The sequence below is a fragment of the Anomaloglossus baeobatrachus genome, chromosome 1 (genome assembly GCF_048569485.1).
Source record: "Anomaloglossus baeobatrachus isolate aAnoBae1 chromosome 1, aAnoBae1.hap1, whole genome shotgun sequence".
In the NCBI taxonomy this organism is placed as follows: Eukaryota; Metazoa; Chordata; class Amphibia; order Anura; family Aromobatidae; genus Anomaloglossus; species Anomaloglossus baeobatrachus.
This window is the reverse complement of record NC_134353.1, coordinates 860,379,232-860,396,564: the sequence shown is the minus strand read 5'-3', so window position 1 is coordinate 860,396,564 and position 17,333 is coordinate 860,379,232. Positions and strand designations below refer to the sequence as shown.

The following is a 17,333-nucleotide window of genomic DNA, read 5'->3' as shown; positions in this document are numbered from 1 at the left end:
AATCCGTTTTTCTCTGACGCCTCATCGCCTCATTGGGGGACACAGGACCATGGGACGTCCTAAAGCAGTCCATGGGTGGGAAACATAAAAGAAGATAACAACCCAAGGACTAGGAACCAGTCCCAGACAGCCTGGAGCACCTACTGAGAGAGGTGCTCTACTGCCGTTTGCAGAATTTTCCTACACAGATTTGCCTCAGTTGAAACCTGGGTATGGACTCTGTAATGATTTGAAAACGTATGTAGGCTAGACCAGGTCGCAGCCTTACACACCTGTTCCACTGAAGCCTGATGCCGAATGGCCCACAAAGCTCCAACTGCTCGCGTGGAATGAGCCCGCAGCCCACTAGGAATGGGCTTGAGTTGCAAGCGGTAAACTTCCTGGATCGCAGAGCGAATCCAGCGAGCCAGCGTCGCCTTTGAAGCTGCCTGTCCCTTCTTAGGCCTCTCAGGAATGACGAACAAAGAGTCCGTTTTCCTAAAGGGGGCTGTCCTGGATATGTAATATCTGAGAGCTGACGAGGTCTAACGATTACAGAGACCTTTCCACCCTATGAACCGGGTGTGGACAAAAGGAAGGCAGGACAATATCCTCGTTCAAATGAAACGGGGTAAGAACCTTTGGAAGGAAATCCGGAAGCTGGTGCAGAACCACCTTGTCCTGGTGAAAGATCAGAAAAGGCTCGCGGCAAGAGAGTGCTGCCAGCTCCGAAACCCGTCTGATGGACGTAATTGCCACTAAGAATGTTACTTTCCAGGACAGAAGAGCAAGGGAGGATTCCTTGAGGGGTTCAAAGGGAGACCTCTGGAGACCGTCCAGAACGAGGTTGAGGTCCCATGGTTCCAGCGGCCGTTTGTACGGGGGAACTAGATGGGAAACGCCCTGGAGGAAGGTCTTGACTTGCGGTTTTTGAGCCAGGCGGCATTGGTAGAAGATTGAGAGCACTGAGACCTGCCCTTTAAGGGAACTGAGAGCCAACCCCGCTTGCAAGCCAGACTGTAGAAAGTCGAGAATTCTGGGGATGGCCAGAGGCATAGGCTGGACGTTAGTTTCCCTGCACCATGAAGGGAAAATTTTCCACGAACGGTGGTAAATGCAGGATGAAGCAGGCTTTCGGGCGCTGATCATGGTGGCAATAACCGCGGGGGAAAATCCCGCTCTTGTTAATACCCAGGTCTCAATGGCCATGCCGTAAGCTTCAGGGCTCTGGAGTTCTGATGGGAAATGGGCCCTTGGGTCAGCAAGTCTGGGATGTCTGGAAGGCGCCACGGTGTGTCTGTGAGCATTTGTACTAATTCGGCGTACCAGGCGCGCCTGGGCCAGTCCGGTGCTATCAGTATCACCGGGACTCCCTCTGCCTTGATCTTCCTGATTACCCGAGGCAGCAGGGGTAGAGGTGGAAATATGTAAGGCAGGCGGTGGTGCCAGGAGCAGACTAGAGCATCCGAGCCGATGGACTGCGGGTCGCGTGACCTGGCTATGAACATGGGTACCTTTGCATTCAACCTTGAGGCCATTAGGTCCACGTCTGGTGTGCCCCAGCGAGAGCAGATGTGTAGAAACACATCTGGGTGGAGAGACCATTCTCCGGCAGCCAGGCCTTGGCGACTCAAAGTCTGCTAACCAGTTCTCTACCCCCGGTATGTGTACCGCTGATATCACTGATCCCGTCAATTCGGCCCAGCTGAGGATCTTGTGGGCCTCGAGATAAGCCGCTTTGCTGCGGGTGCCCCCCTGCCGATTGATATAGGCTACAGCTGTCGCATTGTCCGATTGGACTCGAATCGGACGACCCGCTAGCAGAGAGCAGAACGCTCTGAGCGCGAGGAAGATCGCGCGGAGTTCCAGGATGTTGATGGGAAGGAAGGACTCCTGGGGCGTCCAACGTCCTTGAGCAGTGTGGTGCCGGTACACTGCTCTCCAGCCTAGGAGGCTGGCGTCCGTGGTCAGGACCAGCCAGTTCACTGGGAGAAAAGATCTCCCCTTCGATAGGGATGAGGACCGAAGCCACCAGCGGAGTGCGTACCTGACTGAAGGCGTCAGGTGAAGAGGTCTGTCCAGGGAGAAGGGGCTCTTGTCCCAGGCCGCTAGAAGGGCTAGCTGCAGTGGGCGGAGGTGCAGTTGAGCAAAGGGTACTGATTCCATAGCCGCCACCATCCTGCCGAGCACTTTCATGCTGAATCGAATGGAGCGAGACGGAGGACGTAGAAGGCAGCGTACCGCTCGTTGAAGAGCGAACGCCTTGTCATGAGGGAGAAGGATCAAGCCCCGACGGGTGTCCAGGGACATGCCCAGGAAGGTGATGGATCGTGATGGGATCGGGGATGATTTGTCCAGATTCACTAGCCACCCTAAGCGGGATAGGGTGTCCACAGTGATCTGTACGCTGGTTGAGTAGTCGCGGAAGGAGGGGGCCTTGATGAGGAGGTCGTCCAAGTAAGCGAGAACGACTACTCCCCTGGTGTCTGGTGTGAAGGACGCTCATGGCGGCCGCCATGACTTTGGTGAAGACCTTTGGTGCGGTGACAAGGCCGAAGGGTAGAGCTACGAATTGAAAGTGGGAGTCCTGAATTGCGAAGCGGAGGAACTTTTGGTGATCTGGGGCGATGGGTATGTGCAGGTACGCGTCCTTGATGTCTATGGAGGCGAGGAATTCCCCTTCGACCATGGATGCAATAATGGACCTTAGGGACGCCATTCTGAATCTCCGTACGTCCACATGTTTGTTCAGGTGTTTGAGGTCCAGGATGGGTCGAACCGACCCATCCTTTTTGGGGACCATAAAGAGGTTGGAACCCCCCCCCCCCCCCGAACTTCTCGTCGTCTGGGACAGGTATTATCACTCCTGCTGTTTGGAACAAGTGGATTGTTGAGAAAAAAGCTTTGCGTCGTTTTCGAGTCTTTGGGGGGTTTGAGAGAAAGAACCGACATGGGTGTCGGGTCCGAAATTCTATGTGGTAACCGGAAGACACAAGATCTCGCACCCATTTGTTGTCTGAGGCGGTAGCCCAGATGTGTTGAAAGAGCCGCAGTCGACCTCCTACAATGAGTGTGTCTTCCGGGGCGCCGAAGGAGTCATGAGGGGGGAAAACGTCGTGGCCGAGTCTCCCTAGTCCTGGACTGTTTCGGTCTAGGCTGCCATGACGAAGTGGGTTTCGGTGAGAGCTGAGAAGGTCGGTCCCTGCGTAGTCCGCGGCTGGTGGCGGGGACAGCACGGGATGTCGACCAACCAAATGAGTTCCGAAAGGAGCGGAACGAGGACTGTAGACGTCTGGTGAAGGAAGTCCTGGACTTCAGCTGGAGGAGGGAGATACACTTTCCTCCCGTGGCGTCAGAAATGAGCTTGTCCAGATGTTCGCCAAACAATCGGTCTAGAAAAAAAGGGAAGGCCCCTGAGAGACTTCTTGGAGGCAGAGTCCGCTCGCCATTGTCGGAGCCAGAAAGCTCTATGGATGGCTATGGTATTTGAGGTGGCAAACGCTGGGCAGGTAGCAGCGTCCATGGAGGCCTGGATGAGGTACTCCGCCGCAGCGGCAATTTGAGCTGTTACCTCTGTGAAGGTATGAGTGAACTGGGATTCCTCAAGCGAAGTGTTAAGGGAGTCTGCCCAGACCGAGATTGCCTTTGCGACCCACACAGAGGCAAAGTAGGGCGAGAGGGAGGAACCCGCAGCCTCAAAAACAGAGCGGGCGAGGTGTTCCACCTGTCTGTCGGGTCCTTGATGGAAGAACCATCGGGGTAAAGACAGGAGCGTCTTTGTGGTAAGGCGGGAGACCGGGGGAAGGTCGACAGAGGGCGGATCGGCCTAGCCCTTAGGGGCAGGTGAGGCAAAAGGGTACCGGGACTCCATGAGTTTTTGGTTACCGAAGCGCCTGTCAGGCTTCTCCCTTTGCTTTGTGAGGATATCCTGAAACTCTGGGTGATCAGCGAAAACCTTTTGGGGTTTCCTTGCCCTCTTAAAGGAGACCGCATGGTCAGTGTGTAGTGGATGGGGGATCCTCCACATGCAGAGTTTGGTTGATTGCTGCTATAAGGGAGTCTATTGCAGTTTGATCATCTGGGGGTGATGAAACCAAGGAATCCTCCTGGCACAAACAGCATTCTCCAACCTCCAGCTCTTCAGAAGCCCTGGAGCGTGTGGAAGAGCCTGCCCTGTGTGCTCCAGAGGGAGAGCCCGCTGGAGACACCCGGCCGTGTGCTTTTTTCCTAATCCCTGCAACCAGTGAAGCATGTGCCCGGATTACCTCAGAAGGATCCTCCATAGGGGTATCCTCAGGCTGCGTTCCGTCCAGGGACCCAGAAGGGTGTGGAGGACGACATTGCATAGCCAGATCCAGGTTCTGTGACAGTTTTTCCATGGATTGGGACAGAAACTGTGCCCATTCCGGTGGGCTGGGGGCCCTAGGCTCTGGGCTGCCGGTTGCGGCGGTGGGTGGGCAGGGGGGGGGGGAGGGATCTTCGGGGCCTATAGGGGCACAGGACTCACAGAGAGAAGAGGTGTGTTTACGTGGTAGCTCAGCGTGGCAGGTAGTGCAGGCTGAATAATAGACTATGTGGGCCTTAGTACTCTTAGTGCCCTTAGATTTCTGCATGTTACTAATAGGAGTATGCCAGGAGGGGGAGCAATGCTCAGCAGAGCTACAAGTGAAGCAAGCACCTTACCCGAATCAGCCTATGGCCCTGTCCTCAGGAAGGATTAAGCTCTATGAAGATCTTCGCACGCTATCCTGGGGGGGCAGGGCTTATCGCGGCGCGGGGAGGCAGGGCTTAGCGTTAAAAGAGCGGAAAGTTGAGTCAGTGTGCCCCCCCCCCCTGCTGTGGGTAGTATAAAAAAAAAAAAAAAAAAAAAAAAAACTGGCGGGAAGGGAGCTTCTGAGTCTTCCTCCCTCTCCCTACAGTCAGCACACAGCTTGTCACCGGCTGGCTTTTCTGCTAGAGCAAATAAACAGAGCAGATAATAAACAGCGAGTCCCTGAGCCCTGGGCCCCTCCCCCCTGGAAATTATCTGCAAGACTTTCTGCAAACAGCAGAACTTCCCCCTTCTCCAGCCAGCAAGCTAGAGAAAGTTAACACTGTGTGTGCAGGATCCTTGCTCCTTGCACATAATACTGTAAATGTCCTGGGAGCCTTCCCTGCAGCGTCTTTTCTCCCTTTGTCTGGGAAACCAGTCAGGGGGGATCTCACCTTAAAACACTGCTTTCCAGGCAGTAAAAACAGAGTCAGCTTGCTGTGTCGGTGTCATATTCAACTCAGAGCCTGCAGAGAGGGGCTGAGGAATTGGGCTATAGGGACACAGGCCTCTACCCTGGGCTTTGGTGTCTGTGGAACCCGTCGTCCAGCCAGGATCCAGCGTCGCGGGAGGGGGTACGTGTAGGCAACACTTCACGTTCCCGCCCGTTGATGGTAGTGGGAGATCGGTCCCAAAAGGAAACAGTCGCCCTCAAAAAATAACAAACCTTGAAAGGAAGTGCTTCCTACAGACACTAAGCTAAAACTGAGCTTGCCTGGCCCGGCCAGGGGGTGTATACTGCAGAGGAGGAGCTATGCTTTTGCATCTACTTAGTGTCCTCCTATGGATAGGCAGCATAACACCCATGGTCCTGTGTCCCCCAATGAGGCGTCAGAGAAACTAAGAAATATCTTATCAAACTGATTTAGACCAAACGTTTTACTCCCTTTTGTCTGAAAATGTTAGGTATAAAATGATGTATAATTGCCCAAATGTCACAGTTTCATTTATGTATAAGTGAACAAGAAAGATTACCCTGCGGAAGTAAATGTGCTTATGCTGCAATCCGCTCCCCTCCTTAGGTCATAATGAAACTCTTGGAGAAGTACTAGTTCCTCAACTCAGTTTTGTTTCTCTCCATTTTCAAGATATCTCACCCAAACTGAAATTTTTGGTACTCATCTAAATTATAAAAGATACTCCCTACCTGCCTATATCCACGTTCACCTTCATTAATATAGCCTGGAAAGTCATTGACAAAGGATGAGGTGCAGAATGGAGGACGTTACATGGACAAGCACACAGTAACAGAAGTCTCTCCTTGTAATGACTCTTTACAATGTTCTGATCGCTGTGACCACTGCTATATATCACCTATGTCTATGTACAGCAGTATAACTAGAAAGCAGAAGGGTCGCATGTCAGTAGGTGCAGAGGAAAAGGCAACAAGCCATTTTGCCTTAGCAAGAGTATATAGCTATAGATTATTTAGTAAGCTAGCAGCTCCAGAAATTGGGCATAATTTGTGGGGGGGGTGGGGAGATCGGGTCTTTCATGCCATGCCCCACATTTTGCAGCCGATCCATTAAAGGGGTGGTTCACCCATTTTTTTTTATTTTCTGTAGGAGTTCTACTTACCTTTCTAGGCGTCTTCTCCATTGGCTTGTGTTTCCAGTTCTAGCACTGAGCGGCGCTATCCTGCACGCTCAGTGCCGGTCACATGACCCCCTGGAGCTGTGGCCGCCGGCATCCTCTGACGTCCCGGCATTTCCGGGCTCTCAAACAAGACGGGTACGTCACAGGATGCCGGCGCCACTCAGATTGAGTGACAGGGCTGTGGGCGGTGACTACCGCACGTCACAGCCCAGTATCGAGGGGAGGATCCGGAGGACGTTTGTGTGGAGCCGGCGTCCTGCAGAGAGGCTGAGACACGGGGCGCCAGGGTGCAGTACAGGGGGGGGGGGGTCTTTAGCTGAATCCCCCCCCTGCACGTAAGTATGTGCTCACACTGTCCACCCGCCCGCTCTGCTGCGATGTCAGGAGAGCGGCCGGTGTCGGGCAGTGTGATCGTGTGCTCCTCCCAGCAGCAGGACACTGACAGGCATGTCACCGCTGTGCTCTGCCATCTGTCCTGCTGCATGGGACCAACTGTCTGCACTCTGTCACCTGCACCACAAGTCACAGAGTGAAGACAGTTGGTGACAGAGCACCTCTGCCCCCCCCCCACCCCCCGTTCTTTCCCCCCACTCTTCTCTCCCCCCACTCTTCTCCCCCTCTTCTCTGCCCCCCTCTTATCCCTCTTTTCCCTCGCTCTTTTCCTCCCTCCCTCGCTCTTTTCCTCCCCCCCTCGCTCTTTTCCTCCCCCCCTCGCTCTTTTCCTCCCCCCCTCGCTCTTTTCCTCCCCCCCTCGCTCTTTTCCTCCCCCCCTCGCTCTCTTTTTTTCCTCCCCCCCTCGCTCTCTCTTTTTCCTCCCCCCCTCGCTCTCTCTTTTCCTCCCCCCCTCGCTCTCTTTTCCTCCCCCCCTCGCTCTCTTTTCCTCCCCCCCTCGCTCTCTTTTCCTCCCCCCCTCGCTCTCTTTTCCTCCCCCCCCTCGCTCTCTTTTCCTCCCCCCCTCGCTCTCTTTTCCTCCCCCCCTCGCTCTCTTTTCCTCCCCCCCTCGCTCTCTTTTCCTCCCCCCCTCGCTCTCTTTTCCTCCCCCCCTCGCTCTCTTTTCCTCCCCCCCTCGCTCTCTTTTCCTCCCCCCCCTCGCTCTCTTTTCCTCCCCCCCTCGCTCTCTTTTCCTCCCCCCCTCGCTCTCTTTTCCTCCCCCCCTCGCTCTCTTTTCCTCCCCCCCTCGCTCTCTTTTCCTCCCCCCCTCGCTCTCTTTTCCTCCCCCCCTCGCTCTCTTTTCCTCCCCCCCTCGCTCTCTTTTCCTCCCCCCCTCGCTCTCTTTTCCTCCCCCCCTCGCTCTCTTTTCCTCCCCCCCTCGCTCTCTTTTCCTCCCCCCCTCGCTCTCTTTTCCTCCCCCCCTCGCTCTCTTTTCCTCCCCCCCTCGCTCTCTTTTCCTCCCCCCCTCGCTCTCTTTTCCTCCCCCCCTCGCTCTCTTTTCCTCCCCCCCTCGCTCTCTTTTCCTCCCCCCCTCGCTCTCTTTTCCTCCCCCCCTCGCTCTCTTTTCCTCCCCCCCTCGCTCTCTTTTCCTCCCCCCCTCGCTCTCTTTTCCTCCCCCCCTCGCTCTCTTTTCCTCCCCCCCTCGCTCTCTTTTCCTCCCCCCCTCGCTCTCTTTTCCTCCCCCCCTCGCTCTCTTTTCCTCCCCCCCTCGCTCTCTTTTCCTCCCCCCCTCGCTCTCTTTTCCTCCCCCCCTCGCTCTCTTTTCCTCCCCCCCTCGCTCTCTTTTCCTCCCCCCCTCGCTCTCTTTTCCTCCCCCCCTCGCTCTCTTTTCCTCCCCCCCTCGCTCTCTTTTCCTCCCCCCCTCGCTCTCTTTTCCTCCCCCCCTCGCTCTCTTTTCCTCCCCCCCTCGCTCTCTTTTCCTCCCCCCCTCGCTCTCTTTTCCTCCCCCCCTCGCTCTCTTTTCCTCCCCCCCTCGCTCTCTTTTCCTCCCCCCCTCGCTCTCTTTTCCTCCCCCCCTCGCTCTCTTTTCCTCCCCCCCTCGCTCTCTTTTCCTCCCCCCCTCGCTCTCTTTTCCTCCCCCCCTCGCTCTCTTTTCCTCCCCCCCTCGCTCTCTTTTCCTCCCCCCCTCGCTCTCTTTTCCTCCCCCCCTCGCTCTCTTTTCCTCCCCCCCTCGCTCTCTTTTCCTCCCCCCCTCGCTCTCTTTTCCTCCCCCCCTCGCTCTCTTTTCCTCCCCCCCTCGCTCTCTTTTCCTCCCCCCCTCGCTCTCTTTTCCTCCCCCCCTCGCTCTCTTTTCCTCCCCCCCTCGCTCTCTTTTCCTCCCCCCCTCGCTCTCTTTTCCTCCCCCCCTCGCTCTCTTTTCCTCCCCCCCTCGCTCTCTTTTCCTCCCCCCCTCGCTCTCTTTTCCTCCCCCCCTCGCTCTCTTTTCCTCCCCCCCTCGCTCTCTTTTCCTCCCCCCCTCGCTCTCTTTTCCTCCCCCCCTCGCTCTCTTTTCCTCCCCCCCTCGCTCTCTTTTCCTCCCCCCCTCGCTCTCTTTTCCTCCCCCCCTCGCTCTCTTTTCCTCCCCCCCTCGCTCTCTTTTCCTCCCCCCCTCGCTCTCTTTTCCTCCCCCCCTCGCTCTCTTTTCCTCCCCCCCTCGCTCTCTTTTCCTCCCCCCCTCGCTCTCTTTTCCTCCCCCCCTCGCTCTCTTTTCCTCCCCCCCCTGCTCTCTTTTCCTCCCCCCCCTCGCTCTCTTTTCCTCCCCCCCTCGCTCTCTTTTCCTCCCCCCCTCGCTCTCTTTTCCTCCCCCCTCGCTCTCTTTTCCTCCCCCCTCGCTCTCTTTTCCTCCCCCCTCGCTCTCTTTTCCTCCCCCCTCGCTCTCTTTTCCTCCCCCCTCGCTCTCTTTTCCTCCCCCCTCGCTCTCTTTTCCTCCCCCCTCGCTCTCTTTTCCTCCCCCCTCGCTCTCTTTTCCTCCCCCCTCGCTCTCTTTTCCTCCCCCCTCGCTCTCTTTTCCTCCCCCCTCGCTCTCTTTTCCTCCCCCCTCGCTCTCTTTTCCTCCCCCCTCGCTCTCTTTTCCTCCCCCCTCGCTCTCTTTTCCTCCCCGCTCGCTCTCTTTTCCTCCCCGCTCGCTCTCTTTCCCCCCCGCTCGCTTTCTTTTCCTCCCCCCCTCGCTCGCTCTCTTTTCCCTCGCTCTCTCCTGGCATGGTCAGTACAGAAATCTCTCCATCGTGGAGGGGTGAGAGGGAGTAATAAACATGGAGTCCCTACTGTGTATGTGTATTTATTTCTAATAAAGTATTTTTCTCTGTGTGGTCTTTTTTTTTTTAACCCTTTATTGGAGATTCTTAATGGCCAGGTCAACCTTGGCCTGACATTTAGAATCTCGGGCTTTATACCAGCGGGTAAAACATAGCTGGTATTAACCCCTTATTACCCAGCGTGCCACCTGCCACCAGGGCCACTGGAAGAGTTGGATACAGCGCCAGAAGATGGCGCTTCTATAAAAGCGCCATTTTCTGGGGCGGCTGTGGACTGCAATTCGCAGCGGGGGGCCCAGAAAGTTTGGGCACCCTTCACTGCGGATTCCAATCCCCAGCTGCCTAGTTGTACCTGGCTGGACTCAAAAAAATCGGCGAAGCCCGTGTCATTTTTTTTTTTAATTATTTCATGAAATTCATGAAATAAAAAAAAAAAAAGGGCTTCTCTATATTTTTGGTTCCCAGCCGGGTACAACTAGGCAGCTGGGGGTTGGGGGCAGCCCGTAGCTGCCTGCTGTACCTGGCTAGCATACAAAAATATGGCGAAGCCCAAGTCATTTTCTTAAAAACGTTTTCAGGGAAAAACCTTTATAAAAAAAAAAATGCTTCCCTGCATTTCTATTGCCAGTGAAAGTAACACCAAGCAGCGGGGGCTAGCAGCCAGTAGCTGCTTTGGTTACCCTTAGCAACAGAAAATGCAGCGGGAGCCCACAAACAATGTGATTTTTTTTTTTTTTTTTTTACTTTTAATTAATTTTTTTAAAAAAAAAACGGCATGGGCTTCGCCCATCGAGCACCAGAGCATTTTACTGCTCAATTCATCCCAAGTAAATCAGATGACTCCAGTGTCGGCCGATTACTTGTTCTGTGTCCCCCTGCATCCATCGCAGCGTGTTCGGGCTGTGAGGTCAGCGGAGTGGAGACAGTGACATGCTCTGATCTGACACATAGTGTGCTGCATGTCACTATCTTTCTCCACTCTGGCACTTGTAGTGCAGGTGACCGGATGCTACATGTCACTAACTGTCTCCACTATGGGACTTGTTGTGCAGGTGACCGGATGCTACATGTCACTAACTGTCTCCATTATGGGACTTGTTGTGCAGGTGAGAGTGTATACAGTTGGTACTATGCAGCAGAAATCACAGAGTGGGGCAGTTAGTGAGATGTATCATCCGGTCACCTGCACAACAAGTCCCAGAGTGGATACCGTGACATGCAGCACACTATGTGTCAGAGCAGAGCATGTCACCAACTTGCTCTGCTCTGTCACCTGCGGTGCTGCATGTCACGTTTTTTGCCGCGATTTGGTGCCTTTTTTGCTGCGTTTTTGCTCACTGCGTTTTTAATCAGTGCACAATGCCATTAAAGATTGTTGATGAAAAAAATAAAAAAGGTCTGATGTCATTTCCTTATTCAAAATGTTCATTGTATGCAGGAGAGCAGACAGCAGCTGCAGAACTACAAGGCTCAGCATCCTCCATCCAGGACTGTATGCAGTTTTTTACCCAAAAAGAAAAAAAAAAAAATGACGTGGGCTTCGCCATATTTTTGTATGCTAGCCGGGTACAGCAGGCAGGTACGGGCTGCCCCCAACCCCCAGCTGCCTAGTTGTACTCGGCTGGGAACCAAAAATATAGAGAAGCCCTTTTTTTTTTTTTTAATTATTTCATGAATTTCATGAAATAATTTAAAAAAAAAAATGACGTGAGCTTCGCCTAATTTTGGTGTCCAGCCGGGTACAACTAGGCAGCTGGGGATTGGAATCCACAGTGAAGGGTGCCCATGCTTTCTGGGCACCCCCACTGCGAATTGCAGTCCGCAGCCACCCCAGAAAATGGCGCTTTCATAGAAGCGCCATCTTCTGGCGCTGTATCCAACTCTTCCAGCTGCCCTGATGCCGGGTGGCTAGCCGGGTAATAATGGAGTTAGGGCTAGCTGTATATTATCAGCTAGCCCTAAGCCCGAAATTCATGGTGTCACGCCAATATTAGACATGGCCACCATGAATTTCTAGTAATGATAAGAAAAAAAAAAAAAAAACAACACACAAAAATATTTTTATTAGAAATAAAACACAACACAATTAGTGACTCCATCTTTATTGAAATAAACCCCCCTCCGCAGTAATCCTGGGTTAGGGTCCCGCGCCGTCCAATCCGGATCCAATATCATCTGATCGGTTTGCTGGAAGGCATACCGATCAGATGATGTGTCAGGTTAAAGGATGTGAATCACATCATACATCAGCTGATTGTATAAAAGCCGATTATACAATCAGCAGATGCATCAGTAGAAAAAAAAAATAATAAATAAATACTCACGTCTGTGCTGATGACCGGCAGCTCCTGCAGCGGAGTCTGATCCTGGCCCATCACTGCAGGAGCTGCCGGTAATCAGCTGATGAAGTCCCCTGACGGCAGGATCAGCTGATAGCCGGCCGGGCAAGAAAAAGCCGGCGAGACTACGATCAGCTGATGCGTCAGGTGACTGCATCAGGTGATCCACGGCCAGGTCCTGCAAGCAAGGTCCTGCCCCGGGGAGACTGCACACAGCCAGAGCGGCGGTACCGAGACAGGGGCTGGAAGCAGGCATGGCACCGGGACCCTGCAGACAGGTGAGTATGACATACACACACACACACACACACACACACACACACACACTCACTCACACACACACACTGTATATACGCACACACACTGTATATTATAATATATATATATATATATATATATATATATATATATATATATATATATATATACACACACACACACACTGTATATATACACACACACACACTGTATATACACGCGCACACACTGTATATACACGCGCACACACTGTATATACACGCGCACACACTTTCTTCCCCTGGCTGTGCAGAGCTGCTGTATCTGTGATTTCTCTGAGTGCACATCCACTGGGAAGAGGCTGGGAGGAGGGTTTGGGTGGGAGCAGAGTGGGTGTATTAGACACAATGGGTGTGTTAGATAAGCTAGACACCGCCCTAAAGCCACAAAGAATTCTGGGACTTGTAGGAACTGAACACAGGAAGTCAGAGGAGAGATTAACCCCATCAGAGCTGGAGCCAGCAATGACCGTGTGCTGCTAGTGCACAATGAAAGGTAATTTTGCTGAAAAAACATAATAGATGTGTTGAGGGGCACATATTAGCAAGATTTATCAGAAAAAAAAAATCAGTTTTGGTAACTGGACAACTTCTTTAAGACTAACATTATGCACGCCAGTCTTACTGAAGGGGCTCCCTGGAGTACAGCGCAGTTATTTTACTAAGCGGCCCATGGGGACGTATCAAGAATTTCATGGGTGGGAGTAGTTGCGCCCAGTCCATAGCATGAATTAGGTACATCTTAGAGGCCTGCACCCACTTGCCAGAGACCAGAGTAGCATTTATGGCGTAAGAAACGCCAGCCCTTAAAGTGAAATTGACGGATGGTCGTAGTCCTGCCCCATCCCATCTCATCCCCATTCTAGCGGGGCTACAGCAAACTGGCATGAAAACTACAAAAAAGGTACTAACTTTTTTTTGGCGCAACTACATATTGTGCAAATTTCTCAGCATTTTACACCAATTTTTTGGCAGAACATCGATGTAAATCAGGGAAAATTGTATATATGATGTGAAATTATTGTTAAATGTTTTAGGACTCACCGGCTCATCTTTTATAACTAAACACAAATCTGCATCACTGCTTCTTGTGCCAAACCCGTTAAGTGATGAACCGACCAGGTACAGTCTGCTTTCTTCAAAAGGTACAAGAGGATAATTAGGATACATTTATTACAATGGTCAGATAATAAAACCGCAACGAACTGCAAGAATAATCATGACACTATACTCCTAGGTACGTACGGGGAAATATTTGCTGAATTTCCCTCTGGAGTTCTGCCCGACAGAGGTCTTTCTTCTTCAAGTCACAGACTTGCTGTTGACAAGCCTGAAACAAGTCCAGGATCTGCTGACTCAACTGTGATGGGAGAAAAGCAGAATGACTGGTTTTATTATACAGGAGGCCCAAAAGTGCACTCACACTACCTCTGGATACAATGCAAGTTTCCCTATGTCTTGGACACACATGGTAGGAACAGTTTTAGGCCCTGTGCGCACTGGAAAAGAAGGGAATTTTGTTTACTTACCATAAATTCCTTTTCTTCTAGCTCCAATTGGGAGACCCAGACAATTGGGTGTATAGCTACTGCCTCCGGAGGCCACACAAAGCATTACACTTAAAAGTGTAAGGCCCCTCCCCTTCTGCCTATACACCCCCCGTGGGATCACGGGCTCCTCAGTTTTAGTGCAAAAGCAAGAAGGAGGAAAGCCAATAACTGGTTTAAAAACAAATTCAATCCGAAGGAACATCGGAGAACCGAAACCATTCAACATGAACAACATGTGTACCCGAAAAAACAAAAATCCCTAAGCAAACAGGGCGGGTGCTGGGTCTCCCAATTGGAGCTAGAAGAAAAGGAATTTACGGTAAGTAAACAAAATTCCCTTCTTCTTTGGCGCTCCATTGGGAGACCCAGACAATTGGGACGTCCAAAAGCAGTCCCTGGGTGGGTATAATAACCCCTCGTGATAGGACCGTAAAAACAGCCCTTCCCTACAGGTGGGCAGCCGCCGCCTGAAGGACTTGTCTACCTAGGCTGGCGTCCGCCGAAGCGTAGGTATGCACCTGATAGTGTTTGGTAAAAGTGTGCAGACTCGACCAGGTAGCCGCCTGGCACACCTGCTGAGCCGTAGCCTGGTGCCGTAATGCCCAAGACGCACCCACGGCTCTGGTAGAATGGGCCTTCAGCCCTGAGGGAACCGGAAGCCCAGCAGAACGGTAGGCTTCAAGAATTGGTTCCTTGATCCACCGAGCCAGGGTGGATTTGGAAGCTTGCGACCCTTTGCGCTGACCAGCGACAAGGACAAAGAGTGCATCCGAGCGGCGCAGGGGCGCCGTGCGGGAAATGTAGATCCTGAGCGCTCTCACGAGATCCAACAAATGCAAATCCTTTTAACATTGATGAACTGGATGAGGGCACAAAGAAGGCAAGGAGATATCCTGATTGAGATGAAACGGGGATACCACCTTAGGGAGAAACTCCGGAATCGGGCGCAGAACCACCTTGTCCTGGTGAATCACCAGGAAGGGAGATTTGCATGACAGCGCTGCTAGCTCGGACACTCTCCGGAGAGACGTGACTGCTACTAGAAAAGCCACTTTCTGTGAAAGGCGAGAAAGGGAAACATCCCTCATAGGCTCGAAAGGCGGCTTCTGAAGAACAATTAGAACCCTGTTCAGATCCCAGGGCTCTAACGGCCGCTTGTAAGGAGGGACGATATGACAGACCCCTTGCAGGAATGTGCGTACCTGAGGAAGTCGTGCTAGGCGCTTCTGAAAAAATACAGATAGCGCTGAGACTTGCCCCTTGAGGGAGCTGAGCGACAAACCTTTTTCCAAACCGGATTGCAGGAAGGAAAGAAAAGTAGGCAATGCAAATGGCCAGGGAGAAACTCCCTGAGCAGCGCACCAAGATAAGAAAATTTTCCACGTCCTGTGGTATATCTTGGCGGAGGTAGGTTTTCTAGCCTGTCTCATGGTGGCAATGACCTCTTGAGACAATCCTGAACACGCTAGGATCCAGGACTCAATGGCCACACAGTCAGGTTCAGGGCCGCAGAATTCTGATGGAAAAACGGCCCTTGAGACAGCAAGTCTGGTCGGTCTGGTAGTGCCCACGGTTGGCCTACCGCGAGGTGCCACAGATCCGGGTACCACGACCTCCTTGGCCAGTCTGGAGCGACGAGGATGGCGCGGCAGCAGTCGGACCTGATCTTGCGCAGCACTCTGGGCAACAGAGCCAGAGGTGGAAACACATAAGGAAGCCAGAACTGCGACCAGTCTTGAACTAAGGCGTCTGCCGCCAGAGCTCGGTGATCGTGAGACCGTGCCATGAAAGCTGGGACCTTGTTGTTGTGCCGAGACGCCATTAGGTCGACGTCCGGCATCCCCCAGCGGCGACAGATCTCCTGAAACACGTCCGGGTGAAGAGACCATTCCCCTGCGTCCATACCCTGGCGACTGAGGAAGTCTGCTTCCCAGTTGTCCACGCCTGGGATGTGAACTGCGGATATGGTGGAAGCCGTGTCTTCCACCCACGTCAGAATCCGCCGGACTTCCTGGAAGGCTTGCCGACTGCGAGTTCCTCCTTGGTGGTTGATGTATGCCACCGCTGTGGAGTTGTCCGACTGAATACGGATCTGCTTGCCTTCCAGCCACTGCTGGAAGGCTTGTAGGGCAAGATACACTGCTCTGATCTCCAGAACGTTGATCTGAAGGGTGGAGTCTTGCTGAGTCCACGTACCTTGAGCCCTGTGGTGGAGAAAAACTGCTCCCCACCCTGACAGACTCGCATCTGTCGTCACCACCGCCCAGGATGGGGGTAGGAAGGATTTCCCTTTCGACAATGAGGTGGGAAGCAGCCACCATCGAAGAGAATCCTTGGCCGCCTGAGAAAGGGAGACGTTCCTGTCGAGGGACTTCGACTTCCCGTCCCATTGGCGGAGAATGTCCCATTGCAGTGGGCGCAGATGAAACTGCGCGAAAGGGACTGCCTCTATTGCTGCAACCATCTTCCCTAGGAAGTGCATGAGGCGCCTCAAGGGGTGTGACTGGCCTTGAAGGAGAGATTGCACCCCTGTCTGTAGTGAACGCTGTTTGACAAGCGGAAGCTTCACTATCGCTGAGAGAGTATGAAACTCCATGCCAAGATATGTTATCGACTGGGTCGGGGTTAGATTTGACTTGGAAAAGTTGATGATCCACCCGAAACCCTGGAGGGTCTCCAGCGCAACGTTCAGGCTGTGTTGGCATGCCTCTTGAGAAGGCGCCTTGACAAGCAGATCGTCTAAGTAAGGGATCACAGAGTGTCCCTGAGAGTGCAGGACTGCAACTACAGCTGCCATGACTTTGGTGAAGACCCGTGGGGCTGTCGCCAGGCCAAAAGGCAGGGCTACGAACTGAAGGTGTTCGTCTCCTATAACGAAGCGTAGAAAACGCTGATGCTCTGGAGCAATCGGTACGTGGAGATAAGCATCCTTGATGTCTATTGATGCTAGGAAATCTCCTTGAGACATTGCGGCGATGACGGAGCGGAGGGATTCCATCCGGAACCGTCTGGTTCTCACATGGTTGTTGACAAGTTTTAGGTCCAGAACGGGACGGAAAGACCCGTCCTTTTTTGGTACCACAAACAAATTGGAGTAAAAACCGTGACCTTGCTCCTGAAGAGGAACAGGGATCACCACTCCTTCCGCCTTTAGAGTGCACACCGCCTGCAGAAGAGCATCGGCTCGGTCGGGAGGCGGAGACGTTCTGAAGAATCGAGTTGGAGGACGAGAACTGAACTCTATCCTGTACCCGTGAGACAGAATGTCTCTCACCCAACGGTCTTGGACCTGTGGCAGCCAAATGTCACCAAAGCGGGAGAGCCTGCCACCGACCGAGGATGCGGAGAGAGGAGGCCGAAAGTCATGAGGAAGCCGCCTTTGTAGCGGGTCTTCCGGCTGTCTTTTTTGGGCGTGACTGAGCCCGCCAAGAATCTGAACTCTTCTGATCCTTTTGAGTCCTTTTGGACGAGGAGAAATGGGACCTGCCCGAGCCTCGAAAGGACCGAAACCCCGACTGTCCCCTCCTCTGTTGGGGTTTGTTTTGTCTGGGCTGAGGTAAGGATGAATCCTTACCCTTTGACTGTTTAATGATTTCATC

The 17,333-nt window shown here is 53.0% G+C and overlaps 1 protein-coding gene across 1 annotated transcript in view; it reads right to left on the bottom strand.

The window, feature by feature from the left end:
- Nucleotides 1-17,333, bottom strand: part of TENT2 (terminal nucleotidyltransferase 2) — a 125,585-nt gene that overhangs the window by 88,037 nt on the left and 20,215 nt on the right. The window contains exons 4-5 of the mRNA XM_075325773.1: nucleotides 13,430-13,544; nucleotides 13,229-13,320 (exon numbers count right to left, since the gene is read on the bottom strand). Of these exons, the coding sequence (XP_075181888.1) occupies nucleotides 13,229-13,320; nucleotides 13,430-13,544 (207 nt within the window). The remainder of the gene's footprint in view (nucleotides 1-13,228; nucleotides 13,321-13,429; nucleotides 13,545-17,333) is intronic.